This window comes from Pholis gunnellus, assembly GCF_910591455.1.
Source record: "Pholis gunnellus genome assembly, chromosome: 6".
NCBI lineage: Eukaryota > Metazoa > Chordata > Actinopteri > Perciformes > Pholidae > Pholis > Pholis gunnellus.
Genome location: NC_136532.1, coordinates 7,334,271 through 7,351,458, shown reverse-complemented (window position 1 = coordinate 7,351,458; position 17,188 = coordinate 7,334,271). Strand labels below are relative to the sequence as shown.

The 17,188-nt window shown below is 41.6% G+C and overlaps 3 protein-coding genes across 3 annotated transcripts; 1 reads left to right on the top strand and 2 right to left on the bottom strand.

The window, feature by feature from the left end:
* Positions 1-319: 319 nt before the first annotated feature.
* Positions 320-4,841, top strand: znf367 (zinc finger protein 367). Its single transcript, XM_079161436.1, has 5 exons — positions 320-807; positions 1,571-1,721; positions 2,020-2,139; positions 2,500-2,638; positions 2,765-4,841. The coding sequence occupies exons 1-5, from the start codon at positions 529-531 to the stop codon at positions 3,021-3,023; spliced, it is 948 nt and encodes a 315-aa protein (XP_079017562.1). The 5' UTR covers positions 320-528; the 3' UTR covers positions 3,024-4,841.
* A 140-nt stretch (positions 4,842-4,981) lies between these two features.
* On the bottom strand, positions 4,982-8,856 carry slc35d2 (solute carrier family 35 member D2). Its single transcript, XM_079161435.1, has 12 exons — positions 8,653-8,856; positions 8,139-8,172; positions 7,969-8,055; positions 7,809-7,876; positions 7,655-7,726; positions 7,370-7,438; positions 7,163-7,265; positions 6,575-6,667; positions 6,405-6,472; positions 6,203-6,281; positions 5,858-5,940; positions 4,982-5,545 (listed from the first exon to the last, which is right to left on the bottom strand). The coding sequence occupies exons 1-12, from the start codon at positions 8,778-8,780 to the stop codon at positions 5,416-5,418; spliced, it is 1,014 nt and encodes a 337-aa protein (XP_079017561.1). The 5' UTR covers positions 8,781-8,856; the 3' UTR covers positions 4,982-5,415.
* Positions 8,857-15,337: 6,481 nt separating this feature from the next.
* Positions 15,338-17,026, bottom strand: ccl27a (chemokine (C-C motif) ligand 27a). The gene is made up of 3 exons (XM_079162146.1): positions 16,875-17,026; positions 16,172-16,289; positions 15,338-16,061 (listed from the first exon to the last, which is right to left on the bottom strand). Exons 1-3 carry the CDS (start codon positions 16,936-16,938, stop codon positions 15,950-15,952), a joined length of 294 nt encoding a protein of 97 aa, XP_079018272.1. The 5' UTR covers positions 16,939-17,026; the 3' UTR covers positions 15,338-15,949.
* Between the last annotated feature and the right edge of the window lie 162 nt (positions 17,027-17,188).

The following is a 17,188-nucleotide window of genomic DNA, read 5'->3' as shown; positions in this document are numbered from 1 at the left end:
CGCGGTCGACTGCGCGCTCTGCTCGTCTTCATTGGCCAATCTTGATGTCAGCGTGCAAGAGCGCGAGTCAAGTGTTTAAACCTCATTGGATAAGAGCGTCTCGACCAATCATCGCACTTACACCGCTCTCTCTTCTGCCTATTGGCCCGCGAGCCTGCGCGGTGGATCAGTGTGGCTGCTGCCATTGGATACTTTTGACACGTGGGATCGGATCCCTGCCACCGATTGGTCATTCAACTGCTCAGGCGCGATTTTGCAACGCGGGACAACGCTCCTGTGAGCGCACACAAGTCAGTTCAGACGACCCGCTGCGAAAAGAAGGGAACTTACCATCATTTTGGTATCATCTCGCGGATACTTTGTAGTGAACAACGATCCGAGCCTTTTCGGAAATGAAGGACGTATTCACTCCAGACTGAAAAGGATATCTATTTATGACTTTTACTCATTCACTTTTTTCAATAATCAATTAGATTTGATACTTTTACAGTTTTTGCTTGCCTTTGCTGCAGTTTTGACATCCGTACAATGGCCGAAAACAAGCAGCCGCACGTTGTTTTCTGTAACGACTCTCCTAAAAGAGTTTTGGTGTCCGTTATTAAGACCACGCCGATCAAACCGAGGAAAGCGGAGGCCCTTACGCCGACGAGTCCCGGTTTCAGCGACTTCATGGTCTACCCGTGGAAATGGGGGGAGAACGCCCACAATGTGACTCTGAGCCCGGGCTCGTTGAGCGGGGCTTCCTCCCCGACCGGGACCCAGACGGCCAGGGAAGCGGACACGGACCCTTCATCTGACCAGATCAGGGTATGTTCACACTGTAAAACGTGTTAGTGTGACAGATGATCTGACACAGACCGACTTGGGCTGTTGTTCTTGTGTAGTTTGAGGTTGTTAACGACACTGCAACTGTAAGTTACAGGCCTAACACATATGACTACTTATAATAACAGCAAGAAAAGAGCGCGTGTAGGGTGGTATTGACATCTTTAACAAACGCAAACCATTCCAAACAGAGTCGTTATAGAAGATGAATACAGTTCAGATGTAAATAACTGTTAATGTCTGCTTAAAACGGGGACATTATATGGCCGGGGTGGAGAGTCATTTAAAAAATCGCCCGCGCAATAGGGTGTGACACGGTGGATTTTAAACCCCAGCTACTTCCTGGTTCTGGAGCAGCTGCTCATACATGACGTCTAGTCGCGCGCCAAAAGTGTAACCGGATGTGAATGAATTATAATGGTCAAAACGTGCGTCCTGCTTCAGTGTAACACGTGAGCTCAGCTAAGTAAATTATGAATGAAGACACGATGTGTGCACTGTATGAAATACAAAACGCTGGTTAAACTAATGTATAACGTTACTGAATAGTTATTTAGTATAACAAATACAGATGTACATGTGTAGTAAGTATTATGACCATGATGTGTCAGATTAGAGTGCGCTCTTGTAAATTTAGTAAATCACAGAAGTGCGGAAATATTTGTATCCTCAATATGCTCAGCATCTGCTCATGGTTGCTGTACTAAAAGGACCATGTTAAAGTTGGGTGCGTTCTTTCTGTCAGGATGGCATCCGCAGAGGGCGTCCACGGGCCGACACTGTCCGGGAGCTCATAAACGAGGGGGAGACTTCGTCCAGCCACATTCGCTGCAACATCTGCAACCGGGTGTTTCCCAGAGAGAAGTCGCTTCAGGCTCACAAGAGGACACACACAGGTGAGGCATTACCTTGAGACGAGGTGGACGCACTGTGATTCTATAGTCTGTCCCAGGGATGGTCATGTGAACACCCGTCTAACCCGATGTGACACCAACATGCTGGAACATGAAGGGGCACAGCTATGTTTGGTCTGTGAAAGAGGACAACAATTGACCTCCCAGTGCCTATTTTTTAAAAAAGAAATGGTGCACTGTATGTGTGTGTGTGCCATATTAGAGGCACTGTGTAATGATGAACTTTAAAACTATGACAATACTGAACTGACTACTGTGTCCCTGTTCTCCCCCCCCCCAGGAGAGAGGCCCTACCTGTGTGACTACCCGAATTGTGGGAAGGCGTTTGTCCAGAGCGGTCAGCTGAAGACGCACCAGCGGCTGCACACTGGTGAAAAACCCTTCGTCTGCTCGGAGAAAGGTATTGAGCTGAATGTAGTGTTAGTGAAGTAATGTTATTCTACCAAACAGCAGAGTCAATGTTTCGTGACCTTTTCACTTTTAGATACTTTTAGGTGTTTTCCAGCAGCATGAAACGTGGCTCAGTTAGTGTGACCGAGTTTAATTTGGAAAGTACCCGATAAACTGTAAAGGACTTTTTTGGTTATTAATAATATTTATTCACTATTATTACTTTTATATAAACAAAACAAATATGATACCGCTTTTCATAACAGCTGTGTCTTGGCTGTTCTAAAATCACAGAATAACATGGCCTTACTGCATTCATTCATACCTGCTGCTGTCTCTCTCTCTCTCTCTCTCTCTCGCTCTCTCTCAGGATGTGGCAATCGGTTCACACACGCCAACCGTCACTGTCCCAAGCATCCGTTCTCCCGCCTGAAGAGAGAGGAACCAAAGGAGGGCCAGGGGAAGGCTCAGTCTGTGGATAACAAGGCTGTGGCAGAGTGGCTGGCAAAGTAAGTGAACGCAACGGGACCGGTGACCCGAGCGGAGACGATCTGTTCTATAAAGCAGGAATAGTAGAACTCATAACGTGCAGTCAATGGCATTTTATGCTGACCCACTCTTCTTGGTCCTCGCAGGTACTGGCAAACTCGTGAGCAGCGTGCCCCCCTAACCACCAAGGGGAAGCCACAGGGCAAGGCGCGATCCGAGGACCAGGAGCAGCAGGATCCCATGGAGTTCCTCCAGTCCGACGAGGAGAACGGAGACGACGACGAGAAGGCCGAGGAGGAGAAGGCCGGCCAGGGAGGAGCCGCGAAGCGCCGCCTCCAGGAGCAACGGGAGCGTCTTCACGGTGCTCTGGCACTCATTGAGCTGGCCAATAACCTGTCTCCCTGAACACCCAGCCCCCCCTGCCCCCACTTCCTGATCCTGGACCCCCCCCCCATATCTCCATCCCCAACCTCGCCTTCCTGCAGTATGTGCTGTAGCTAGAAAGTGTTCATCAACGCAGATCTATGACTAGTTTAGTTTATTCCATCAAGTTGTGAAATCAGACTTTTGAGAGCGAGCCGAATTGGACTGAGATCCGTGTTTTATGCACAACCCCCCCCTCCTCCCCCCTCCCAGCACCAGGAAGGCACAAGCTAAAGCACCTTATTCAGCTTCCATTTTATCCTTCTTTTAGGCTGCTATAATTGTAGATTTGACTATATGAAGAATGTCTCTTTTTCTCCTGTCTTCTAAAGGCACAAGAAAGAGTACCAATTATGTTATAATTTGTTGTTTGCACTTTGAAGGGTAACGAGTTCTTTTTGAGTGTATTGAGAGTGTAACGGAGTGTGTGTGACTGATGTATATATGGATTAAGCGCGGACGGAGAGAACGATGCAGGGTGTGGTCAAACATAGGAAATGTTAAGTCGCATTCCAACTGTCAAGATGGCCTCTCATCATGCTCCCAGGTTTCATCTCCATGCGTTGTAAAGCACAATTTCACTGCCACGATGGCGGCGGCGGCGGACAAAATGGACAGTTAAGTTTAAGGCCTCACCTGTGCGGCGTGGAGACGCGCGCGTAGGCGGACTAAGAGGAGACACGAGTCCGGCGAGCTGACATGGTCGGTTTTTTTTATGTGCGAATGAGAGGTGATCATTGCAAGCCTAATCCAGAGCTCTCGTCTGGAAGCTTTCTCAAAACGATCCAAAACTTTTCACGGCTCCACCACTTTATCGTGATATACGATAGTTACAGATTCAGTTAAGTGATCTACAACATTAAAAGACATGCCATATTTTCATTTTAACAGCCGTTTCCCACATAGATACAAGAAACGTGGGTTAAAAACACGCAGACCTTTAAGTTGTTTTCCAACCAGACGGGAGATTTATTTTTAACAATGGACGTTAATCACCTTTTATATTAAAAGGTGTGAGACCAGTTACGATACGGGCAGAGCATCATAGTAGTGTGTGATGCATCTGTCATCTCATTTCAGAAGCGTAAATTATGATATTTATTTCACCGTATTTTCTTTTTCTTCCTGGCTCACATTTTGTTGCTCTTTGACAGCCGTGAAAATCTTTTGACATGTGAAGGTGAATCATTTCTGGCACCAGCAGGAAAAAAAAAATCAGCAAAGTTTTAAAACCATAGAATATATCTCATTAACGTAGACTACCCGTTTATTGTTATTTAGCACTTACACCCCTTATTAAGTCTTGGATTAAGCTTGCAATGCACTGAAGAATAGATTTGTTGTACGTATCCAAGGAAATGGCACAGGTGTTTTGTAGTGCTGGGTGATTTTCTTTCTTTTTTTACATTTTTTTTAAGCAACACTACATCCTACAACACTGTATGAAGCCTCTCATAACTGCCCTGTCACTCTAGCTGTGATGTTTGATTTACAAAGTACCCGTGTGGAGTTACGGTGAAACTGGAAGGCCAGCGAAATGTTGATAATCAAAACACCAAATGATTTATTTTTACCCAAGTATAGTATATTTTGAAGCATTTCTAACCCGTAGTTTATTTTGTGGTTTGAGAAGATTATGGCATTTAATATATATATATATATATATATACACACATTATGTTTGTTAGAATATCGAGTGTGCACGATTTACGGGAGAGCTTTGAAGTTGAATTTTAGTTTTCAGTTTTCCCCTCCGCTAACACCCCCCCAACAGTTTTCATGTTTGTGACATGTGTAGAGTGATCCAGCTTGCTTGGTAGACATGTAATTACACATTTAATAATAATAAAAAAAAAAAGGTAAGATTTCTCTGACAGGCTGTCCACACTGTTATACAATTGTTGGTTTTCAATAAACATTCACCGAACCTGACCCAGAAATTCAACGTCTTTGTCAATTTATTCACTCATGATTTAGAAGTGACATGAAAGCAGTGTTGTATCAACGCCTAAAAACAATCTGTTCATTGACGAGGTCGTCCTGATCAGAGGATCGGCGGTTCGATCCCCGGCTCCGCAAGTCCGTGTCGACGTGTCCTTGGGCAAGACACTTAACCCCAAATTGCTCCCTTTTAAGGTTATGAATGTTAGATAGTCCTGATGGGCCGCTGGCACCTTGCATGGTAGCCCCTCCCATCAGTGTGTGAATGATGACATGTAGTGTTAAAGCACTTCGAGTGGTGGGAAGACTAGAAAAGCGCTGCACAAGTACAGTCCTTTTACCATAAACATTAAAAGTGTAAAAACAATAATTATGCTCCAATATGGAGCAGAGCAATGCCACCCAGTGGTAAGTGCTGAAATAGTGTCTTCATTTAGTTTGCAGTGAACTTCCCTGTTGGATCTTCTGCGATGCGAATCTTCAGCTCTTGCGCTCCTTCTGCGTTACTCCCGGATGATTTGTGGATAAAGGTGAGATACGAGTACATTAGCCCACCCGACATGCTGCAACGCAAACGATGAAAGAAATGAATCGTGAGGCCTTGGAAAGCAAAGTGCCCGGCCAGACCATAAACTCTACTGTAGCTCAGAGATGCTTTGCACAGGCTTGGAGTATGGAAATACATTTAAAAAAACTGCTCTTAAAAGACGAGAAAATCAAACTTAGTAAGAAATGTAAATTCATCCTCTGGTCACATAGAACTCTTCTGACAATGTGACAATTGTAGCCAAGTACAGCTTGTAACGACATTTAACAAAACATGTCATTGTAAAAAATAACTGAATAAAACTGGAATGGAAAATATAAACTCTTACCAAATGCTGAGGCCTAGGAAGTTGGTCCAAGAGAACAGGTAGTCTCCGCCCACAAAGATGCCGACATAAGCTACTGCCACGTTCTTAAAAAAAAGAATGTTTAAAAGGATAATGCAGGTTAGTGATGATCTTGGACACAGAATACACAAAAGTTACCTCCAACAAGGAGGTTGTCTTAGGTTCTGTATCTGTGAATTCATTTACTATGTGCAGTGTGATGTAAAATCCAGATCCACATACAGGTTAGAACTTTAAGCATTGTCTATTAGTAAAGTTATTTGGAGGGTTAGGCAATCTTGGCGGAGATCTGCAAGTGCCTGTGCTTGGTCATCGGCGTGTTCTTACCTTTATTGCCCCCACTACTGTTGTAGTGAGTGCTGAGTTATAATAGCTGCACAGGACTATGGAATACATCAGCACGAACCTGAGAAACAACACAAAGCGGACTCTTATAAAACTGGATAGGGTGAGGCGGTAATGTAAGAGCTATGTAATTATTAAAAAAAAAAAAAAAATGTATCTTAGTTGCAACAAAGTTGTGACATACCCCATGAAGCATGACATGAGGAAACAAAAAATAAAAGTTGCTTCAACCCAGTCCTCAAATGTGATTGCCTGTGAATCAAAACACAAGACTTGTGTCAGGTATGAAAAAGCAGACAGTTTGTGGCACAAACACCCCGAAATAACCCGCTGGACCACAGTTACCGTCTGTACCTTGTGTAAATCTCCAGTAACCGCACTTGCCAAGAGAGTGGGGATGACAATGATTAGTGCATTGTAAAATAAGACACCATACTTCCCAAGGCCCTGAACAAAAAAAACAACAAAAAACAACGTATTAAGACACTTGCATGTGTAACAGCAACCCTAAAGACAGTTACTTTTACTGCATGTTGAATATTGAAACATTAACAATTCACATTTTACTTCTACAAGCCGACGGCTGTCGGCATCTAAAATCACGATGGTCAAAAAGGTTTGCTGGTGTTTTGTATTTATGCTGCTGTGGAGATGATGTAATCCCGTGTGTGATCAAAATCCTGTTTACTTAAAGGGTGGCTGACCAAACCAAAGCCATCACCGTCGCTCACACCTTACGATGCAGGAGTTACAAATTCAAGGACATATAAAACGGTCCAAACCCATAGTTTCCCGGAAAAAACAAGTTTAACTTCCTGTCTTTCTTTGGTAAGACAACTATGCAGCAACACGATCTTCTACATCCGAACGCTTTATTGTAATTACAAGTAGAACGCAGTACAGATAGTGTCTGTTTGCACAGGCTGTGCAAGGGAATGTTACCTCAGTGCCAAGTTTCTTCTTGGTGTACACGCCGTTGGCAGCAGTGAAGGCATCGTTGAGCAGGATGAAAGAGTAAGCCTCCACATCGAAGGCCAGGTCTGAACTAGAGGAGAGGAAGGGGCGGAGGGACAGCAAAGGTGTTCAGTTCTTACGCGATACGTAAACAATTGCAAAACAATTCATTTACCTTAAAAAAAATATCCATACCTTGCAGCAACCATGGCACCAAGGACTATGGCCACAACACTGTACACAAGGCGCTTTGGGAATGTTTTTCTGAAGAAAAAAAAAAAGAGAACACCGAAACATTCAGATCAAAACTCCCAAAGCTCCCATCTTGTGTAATTCGGCTGATAAACGGATGATAGACCTGTAAGACTTGCCTCGTGATACATAGCGCGCAGTACTTTCAGACCAGTTGTGTCACAATTCTGATGAGGTCGTTTGTTTCAAAGCTCTAACAGCAATATATAAATCAGAGACATGCCTCACCTTAGTAAATATACTTCCAAGACCATCGTCATCAATATGGTGAATTTCCGTAATACTGTAAACATGGGTAAACTGTAAAAAAACAAACACATGAATGAGCACAGACTGCCTGAAGGACTAAACCTGCTTTGTTAGACAACCAAACGGGATCAACCTGAGTTTTTTGGTGCTGGCCAGTCCTGTTATATGGTTCCCAACATAGAGCAAAGGAAGGGGGAAAATCTGGCAAGGAAACACAAAGGGAACAATATTTTAGCAAGTAAATAAAGATGAATATATTTAGATTTTTTTAATATAAAATAAGAAATCCTTACTTTTAAGGGAATACTTCTGTCGAAATCTTGAAACTGGACTGTTTTGCTCATTTTGGCAGCATACAGGACAACCAGAGTGGCGATCATCTGAAAGCACCAAAGTGATTGTGAAACGTGTGTGTGTGTGTGCATGCCTGACACACACACACACACACACGCACACAACTTACCTGTCCAATTCCCAAACACATGTAGGAGGGAAACCTGCAAAACCAACACATACACAGTTGAAGACTTAGTGTGAGTCAATAGTGATTTATTTAGTGTTATTATAAGCTTCCTCTGTGTCTGAGGGCGTTTACTTTGCAAATACTGTGCTTAAGTACACTTGTGAGGTACTCATTCAAAATACAGACTTTTTCACAAGCTAGCTAACAGATAAAGTATTGAAAGTAGTTAAATTAGCTCCACCTTCACCATGACGTAGGCATTAATTAAGCCTAATGCATGAATATAATCCAGTAATAACATAATTCTGCACAATGAGCGGGCCAACATTTACATTTACTTTAAAAAGGCTATGTTGTGATGCCAATAGTTAGCAAAACATTTAAATGCATGACTTTTACTTTAATACCCCCCACCGTGCTAATGCTTCTCCTGGTAACGTAGCGTACGGTGCACGTCTTCCACCTCTGATAACTGACTTGATGACAGCGCGACTAAAGCGTCGCGTAACGTTACCTGAAGCTCGTGAGCACCGTTTTATTCACCACCGTGATGACAAACGAACTGCCGGCGTAAAACACGGCGGAGTAAAACCGGAGTGCTCCGGAGTGTTCAACGGGTTCTTGGCAGGCGGTTGAAGACATCGTCAGGTATTATGAAGACACCTGTTCGGCGTTTTAAAGACGTGTTGTTAACAGGAGAAACGGGGGAGTCGTCGGCTACTTCCTGGTTTTGGTGGGAGGTTCTACAACAAAAAAAAAGAAGAAGAAGAAAATAAAAAGACATGGCGGAAGTCAGATCTCGATGCTCACTCGTGTCCATGTAGACACTTTATTTAAATACGTTATTAAATATACTGCTAGCTTGTCCAGTGTCTATCCTACAATTACAAGCATTTGTCCAGTTTTGGTTGATTTTGAAACAAAGGCCCCACCAGTATTCTGCAGGAATGCATTGTCTTTAATTAAGTGTATATCTGAGCAATACAAGTAGGGACCTGTGATACATGTTGACATTTTGTTCTCAAGTTAATAAAATGTACTTGCAACCACCCTTAAAAAAACGCTCAAAATATAAGAAGCCAGAATGTGCATCATGCAGCGTTTCCCCGTTTTAGTTGTCTAAAGAACCAAAGTCCAATAACGAGCCGATTTTAGTTTTTGTAAATTTCTATTTTGTTTTTGCTTTTGAAGACAGGTGACCCAGAAGTAAGAATATTTCAAAATAAAAGTCAAGGCAATAGAATGACCGTATGAAAGCAATTCTTATTTACAGTCCATTATGCAATCACATACCGGGTAATATTAGAAGGACAATAAATTCATGAATATAAATAATAAATCTGGTCCGATGGGAGTATGTTAACAACAGTAGTTCACTACAGGTGGTTTAATATTCATCCATGTATATAACAAGAATCAACTTTTTTATTAACCAGTGCATTGTTTAATGCAATACAGTTCGTAATATAGTTTGATCAAAGACAATGTGTGTGTGCAGAGTTGTTGCTGTTAGCACTGATATTTATTTTTCACGGTATTCTGGTCCTTGAGTGAAGGCAGAGCATAGACTGTAAAATGAGACACAGAGTAAAAGTGTTTACCATTTCTACCAGTAGATGGCAGTATCAGTGTATTTAAACCATAGATTTTGTTATATTTACCTGTGTCTTTGCTACTTGTCAATGTTATTGATACAGGTGTATTTAATGCTGTTTATTTCATCTGATATGTGATGTTCATGGTTAATTCATGGTTCATGTATTTACTGGTTATTTTTATGTAATTTCAGAACCAAACATACCTACATGGAAGCGTGAGCATGTGTTGATCAAGAGGCAATAAATAATGACAGTTGAAAAATAAAGAGACATTTGGTTTATTCTTATTAAACAGCCTTCAGTGGATCTTGCTTCAGTTAGCACCCAGTCATAGCACCACCTGTGCTTCTCATTTTTACCTTCATTACTATATCATCACTGCACCATCATCGTCAACCTCTAACCAGGGCCCCGTTCCTCGTACCTGGCTAACTGAGTTAGCGGGATAATTTTCAGGATAAGATTACATAAGTCAGGCTTTTCGGTTCCACGAAGCAAGTTTGGCAAAATCACCATAGCAACACATCCATAAACCTGAACTTGAACTTAAGTGAGCTGGATAAGCTTGCCACTCCCCCGGAAAAAAATGTCAGCTCCCTTCCTCAGAGATCCCATTGATGAAGGAGGATATTAGTTAGATTAGCGTTTTATAGGGAGAGAGTTCTTCGACATCGCCAAGATACGTTATCACATCATGATGACTTCTATCGAGGGAAAATTGTTAATAAGTTCTTATGTGTATTGCTTCTTCTAATTTCACTCCGATCGATGAACATGTGTTTTCTATCTAGATTGAACTTTGGCCTGCGGGCAACTGAGAAGGGGTTTCCTGTGTCTTCTGGGAACCACTGTGGGGGGCAGCTTCTCGCATGTGGGGTAACATATGGGAAACAGATGGGTCATTCGTCTTAAGGTAAACATCCCTCAGACACCAGGAGACTGACTGACTGGAGTTTGATTGACAGGCAGCTTCCTGCTGCAGTAAAACACGTCCCTCAGATGTGCTTAAATGGGAAGGTCCTTTGTGGAGAATTCAGAGTCTCTGTCCGTTCTTCGGGGTGAACAGACGCTTTCAAATTGCTTCAGCTGATAGCAAACCTATGAATTTGTGCTTAATCTTGCGTTGATATTCTGTGTTTTAATGTGATTTATTCTGGTAAATTGTAAGTGCACATTTGAGCTGTTTGAGCTCGTTAGATCTATTTCATTTTGTTTTATTTGTTTGTATGCTTTTATAATTTTTCTATATCTTTATCTTGTAATAAATACTTAAAAGACAGAAAGCTTAAAGATACTTTTTGATTTCTCATCAAGGAAATACTTTAATTTCCACCACAACTTCCTGTATGAGCGCTATCGATTCTGCCGACAAGGAATCATTTATTTACAAGACCTGAATACCCGCATGACGGGATGCGGCGGCATTAACGAACAATGCATATAGTCAAAATCAATTCAGCTAAAACACGCATTCCGCCACACACTCAGGAGCACGAGCCATTCAAATATTATTCATATCAGAGGGAACAATATTACCCATATCATGAAAACGACACGATAGACAAATTAACAGAGTAGTAACTCTCATATCACTCCCTCCAGGAAATACACGACTCCATAGTTCTTGTTACTGATGGATTTATTCATCTGTCAACACCGAGAGAGAAAATGAGTCAACTTGAAAACATGTGAATCTTCTAAAGTAGATCACTTAAAAACTTAAACTTAACTTTAACACTTTAACTTTAACACTTTGCGCGGAGTATATAGACCGCTGCCGCTTTGCGCGTCTTCTTGTTGCTGTGCACCGGCTAAATGTGTCCCCAGCGCAACATAGGACGTAACAATATTTCCTATCACATATAAAACCAAACGAAAATCCGCGTTTGAGGGCTGAAAATGTCCGCTCCACAGAGGCAGCAGATATTGGGATTGTCACCGCCCAACATGTCAGGCTAGCCCACTGACCAATCACGTACGGCTAAGCCAGCTAGAAGGCTCTGGCACGTCAAAGAATACGCCCAACATGTCAAACTAAAGATCTGATTGGTTGAACATATGACAATCAACAATATCGTCCCCATTCACTTAAACTGCAAAGGGATTCACCTAGAGACACAGGGGTGAAATCTGATTGGATAAAAGCTCTACTTAATTAAAACAAGCTGCACTGGAAGCAGAGCAACTGAGGAAGACAGTAGCTGTGCAATGAGAAAATAAGATAATGGGAAAAAAAAATTATAATACATGTAGTGTATTTATGAAAAATTATTAAATTATAAAATAGCTATAACTTTGTGATTCTGTCTAGGCCAGCAGAGAAGGCTTTGCTAACCCTGACGGCCCGCCACTGATATCTACACATACATGTATATAGACATATATAGTACATGATACATAAGCGCATACAGTACATATATCCTCACAAGTATTTATTAATTCGTATCAATTAGATACTCTTTGGGCTTGTTTTTATCTACTTATTCTGAAAGAGTTGAGATAATTATTTTGGCTAGCAAGATCTCATTCGATGATGCATTCCATTAAGCCTACTGCCAGCAGGCACATTTAAAGATAATCTGATTGATTGGGGTGATGAGGCACTTAAAATTAGCCTATACATGTTCCCAACACTTACGCATTTAACTTGTCTGTGATATTTTGCCATCCTTCTTGTCTAGCCCTCGCAGCGGTGGCGGTGTTAGATTTCGCCAGGATAATGGTCTTGAATTCCTCGTATGTGTTCATGATCATCTCCTGCTCGTCAGCGGAGAAAAAAGAGGCTCTTTCTTTGAGTTATCAGTGAAGCTTTCGTGGTCAGAGAGAGGACTGAATCCATCCTCAGTACAAGTCAATTACAGGAATGTAATCACAATATAATGTAAGTAAATACATGATGTATATAACTAGGTTGCAAATTAACCATAAACATCAAATATCAGATGAATTAATCAGCATTAAATACATCTGTATCAATACCCTAGATCAGGGGTGGCCAACCAGTCAAAGACCAAGAGCCACATTTTTTACTGTGTTACGCAAAGAGCCACATCATACACATGGGCACACATGAACATCACCCTATCCCTTCCTCACACACACACATACAGCCAGATTTATTGTAAATGTCACACACCAACATGATAATGACAGAAATTGACTCACAGGCCAGTCATTTTCAACAATGAACATTGTGTGCACTGTCTCACACAGACAAACTCTCAGTTCAACCAAGTCCACAAACAAAAATATAATAATTTACAATAGTGTTTTTCTTTTACTATGCATGTTACTTAGTGGGACTTCTGGCATTCCTTGCCTTGAACAATCCTCTTCAAATCTGGCTTGTATTCCGTTGTTGCCACTCGAAGCAATTCTTTCACATGGGTGTCAGTCAGAACAGATCGATGCTTTGATTTCACGTGTTTCAGGGTAGAAAACAGACTCGCAGACGTATGTTGACCCAAACATTGACAGTATCTTAAGCGCAGCCCGTTTGACATTGGGGTATTTTTTCATTGGCACACTTTTCCAGAACTCAATGGTCCCGTCCCTTAAAGCAGGTTTGAGTTGGTCCTCCTCACAAAGATCGATCATCTCCAACTCAGCCGCATCCTCATCTGTGACTAGCGGGGCTTTCAAACAGTCCGTCTTGGCGTTAAATGGGTCGACGAGGAACGTAATCTGTGGCCGCGCATGCGCGTTTGACGAAAATACCGTATTTAACTCAAGCGAAGCGAACACGCACATTAAAAAAACACAAATACAAACTTCGATATGAACATAAGAGCCGCATGAAACCGGGCAAAGAGCCGCATACGGCTCGGGAGCCGCGGGTTGGCCACCCCTGCCCTAGATAATTAACAAAGGCACAGGTAAATATGAATAAATCTCAAAACGTACACGGATCGGCAAACCTGAGGAGTCAGAAGTCAACGTGAATAAAGTGTTGTTATAAAGTGCAACACTGTGCACAGCTTCAATCTCTATTTGCTGACAGTGTCTCCACGAGAAGGCGCTGTTGCATCAGTCGAGTGGAAAAGAATATTTGACAGAGAGGCCTCATGCACGACTTTCTCCGTCAGCTTTCAGCAGTTTGATTATTTATGCAAGTCTGCTCCGTCATATTCTCGCTCGCTTAGAGCCATCTATTTCTCTCCTCGTTTTCCACCACACATTGGAATGATAAACGATAATTAATTTTTTTTTTTGGTCTTGTTTTATCATCCAACAAAAAAAAGAATCCTTCTCTGATCAGCTTTTCAACATATTGCCCCTTGGAGGCGAGATGAGTCGGAGCCAAACTTTGCTGACAGTTTGAGTGCTGATAAATCAAAGCCTGGAGACTTCTACCACAACAGATATGCTGCCAGCAGGAGTTCAACCTTGCACAGCTGTCACATGTTTTTGTCTGTGTCTAACGGTAGGTTGTGACACCATAATCCTACACTGTTGCTGATGTTGTACAGCTGATCGGCTTTCAAACAGTTTGGATTTGAGGACTCCGATGAAGGAAACTCAACTTTTATTGGTTTGGTGATAGATGAGAGCTCTTTGGTAAATGTCTTCACATTAAAGGCTACCAGCACGGGAGAAACCTGTTCTGACTTGAGTAGACACATATGAGAAAGTATGCTTGTTTCAGAGCCTGAGTGAGTCAAAGGGGAGATTACTGTAATTAGCTGGAGGGGCTTTTCTGCCATTTTAAAGGGATGAGTAATTTACAATCATAAAAGCCTGAGAACTTGGATCTTTGCCGGATTAACAGCTCAATATTGAGAACCGGGGGAGTATGGTTCACTTTGAATTCATGTCATGAACATATATTTCACCTGACTTTCACACTGTCCACTTTCTGATTTCGATAAGTCCAAAATGACAGAGATACACTGTATCAGTGTGGCAGCAGTAGGACTCACAATCGGGTTTATACTGACTGAAAGATGGAACACTGCACAATATTACCGCTGCGTCAGATGCCAAGCTTGAAATGTGCTGCACACTGAGTCGCTGCCAGACCGTTTGCTTGTTTTTGTACGCAAAATAAGCGAAATGAATCCCTCAGTTTTCTGCATTGAACGTGCTGCAGAATACTTAACGCACCATCAGCATTTTTATGACGATTTAAACGTTGAGTTTGACTGCTGGGTTCATTAAAAAGCCACTCAGTAGCAATAACAGGAGCTACAGGAGTGTCACTGTTTTGTTTTAAGAGGATCACTCACTTTGGAATGAAACCAAATAAATCACATGCATGAACTCACACAATGACGTTTTACAGCCTTCTCTGTGTCAGTAGTCAGGACATGGGAGGGAGCGGGGTCAGGGTTTTGTCTCTCAGAGGACAACAAGGACAGTATAAGTCCAATTTATTTGAATTTCTAAATTGATCTGGAGTGACATTTTCATGTTGAGTTACAGTATTTATAGATTCCTCAGATATATATATAGTCTCTATCTGTGATTTTTGAAAGCTCTTAGTGCTTGTTATGACTAAGTTATGACTTTGCCAAGAGCAGCATTGTATCTAAAACGTATATCTCTCTTCATAGTTTGACTATTGCCTGACAATCATCAACGATACATCCGTGGACACAAATATGAATAACATAAAAGAAAAATAATACATTTATTAAGTCACATTTTTCAGAGATTGATTTTTTTATACAATGATTGTCTAGATGCAAAGGTAGACGTAGTATTCACATTATTTACCAAACTATAAAAACTATCCCATTATAAGTAAAACTCCAAATGTTTTACAAAAGTAAGAGTACACAAGTATTAGCAAGGAAATACACTCACAGTAAAAAGTACCCATATTGCAGAACGGCCCCTTTCAGTTATTAGTGGATCATAATTATCGATTATCGTTAACATGTAAGCTGTACTTTAATGTTGTGGCAGTCGAAGTGGAGCTGGTTTTAATCGCTTCACGTACTGTTGGGTAGTTTAATCCATAACACTGCAACAGATTTTATGAACTGATCAGATGTTTTGTATTTAAAATCTTGCTTTGAAAAGTAACTATAGCTGTTCAATAAATGTAATTCCCTCTGAAATGTTGCAGGGTAGAATTATAGAGAATAGTAATTCAAAAATCAAAGTACAAGGACCTCTAAATGATCATAAACCAGAAAAAGAAGGCTCCATAAGGGCTTTCTGTATATGACACAAGCTCTTGAAACACCAACTGCAGTAAAGCGCGACGTCTCAGTAAGATGCTTTCTGCTTGTTCTGTTTCATCCGCCGCTGCAGGAGGATCAGGGCTCTCTTCACTTTGGGATGAGCACATACGGGCTTCTTCCTGTCCTTTATTTGCAGTCTGTGGACCCACAAGCGGAGAAAAAGTTTCATATGATAGCCCCAAAAAAAGAAGAAGACGTTGTTACAAAATCGTTATCAGGTGGCTCATTGTTGATCTGCACCACTCACATCAGTGCAGGGATGTCACAGGCGCCGCTGCTGTGCTGCATGCTCCATCCTTGAACCTTCCGCAGCATTTGGGCAGGGATGTCCCGCTTTGTTTTGATGCAGCATTTTGGGATGCCAGCTGCAATGTGGGATTAAGATACGTTATAAGAATGCTGGAAAGAAAAGAACATAGAATAATAGAATATGGTAATTGAAAAATGGATTCTTAGATTTGTTCTAGACATATGGATTGTTTCTTTGTGCTATCGGCGCCACACAGTCAACTTAAATCCCCACAAAAAAACTGTTTATTACCATTTAACAATTTCAGGAGTTTACCTTCTTCTCAAGAGCACAATATAATATTTGGGGCTTGGGTTTGACTTTGGCTTTGGTTGACTTTCAAAGAAAATAGCAAATGAAATTAAATTAAAAAAAGGTTTTTAAAACTGAAAAGCAGCACGGAAGAAAAAAACATAACAAAAATACATTGTCTGCTCTTCCTGCAACGTATGCACATTTAAACTTTCTAGGTTAATGTGAACAAAAATCTGCAACTCAATAACTGTTTAAAACCCTTTACAGTTGTAATCATGTTTGCACCACACAGACACCTCTACTTCCCCCCATGAATCTAAACATCTCTGACTTATTTAAGTCAGATGAAAACTGACCCGAAACAAGCGCTGTCTTGGTTTTAACATCGTCATGATGATGTTCTTACCTTCAGTTGAGGTGATGGCCAAAGCACAGAGGCAGACAATCACAAACGCAACTTTCAGCTCCATGATGATGAAGAAAATGATGAAACAGATTCTTTCTTTGCTCTATAAATACTGGCACTGAACACACACACACACACATGCACGCCCACACACACACATCTACCCACACACACACATACCGGTGTGCACACACACCCAACCTCAGGCAGAGGCAACATGTTCTCAAACCGTCCAGCATCTTTCCCAATGGAACAGGTTGCTCAACACAAAACAGCGATGATTAAGTCATTAAAACACGACAAGTTTGAGGTCC

Bases quoted from the DNA above. Each gene is read 5' to 3' on its own strand.
- znf367 (XM_079161436.1), top strand. From the start codon at position 529: ATGGCCGAAAACAAGCAGCCGCACGTTGTTTTCTGTAACGACTCTCCT. The intron at 2,140-2,499 runs GTATTGAGCTGA...GCTCTCTCTCAG, and splicing joins CTTCGTCTGCTCGGAGAAAG to GATGTGGCAATCGGTTCACA. The intron at 2,639-2,764 runs GTAAGTGAACGC...TGGTCCTCGCAG, and splicing joins GTGGCAGAGTGGCTGGCAAA to GTACTGGCAAACTCGTGAGC.
- slc35d2 (XM_079161435.1), bottom strand. From the start codon at position 8,780: ATGTCTTCAACCGCCTGCCAAGAACCCGTTGAACACTCCGGAGCACTC. The intron at 7,727-7,808 runs GTTGATCCCGTT...GTTTTTTTACAG, and splicing joins GCCAGCACCAAAAAACTCAG to TTTACCCATGTTTACAGTAT. The intron at 6,668-7,162 runs GTAACATTCCCT...TTTTTTGTTCAG, and splicing joins AGAAGAAACTTGGCACTGAG to GGCCTTGGGAAGTATGGTGT.
- ccl27a (XM_079162146.1), bottom strand. From the start codon at position 16,938: ATGGAGCTGAAAGTTGCGTTTGTGATTGTCTGCCTCTGTGCTTTGGCC. The intron at 16,290-16,874 runs GTAAGAACATCA...CCCACATTGCAG, and splicing joins GGCCATCACCTCAACTGAAG to CTGGCATCCCAAAATGCTGC. The intron at 16,062-16,171 runs GTGAGTGGTGCA...GTGGGTCCACAG, and splicing joins TGTGACATCCCTGCACTGAT to ACTGCAAATAAAGGACAGGA.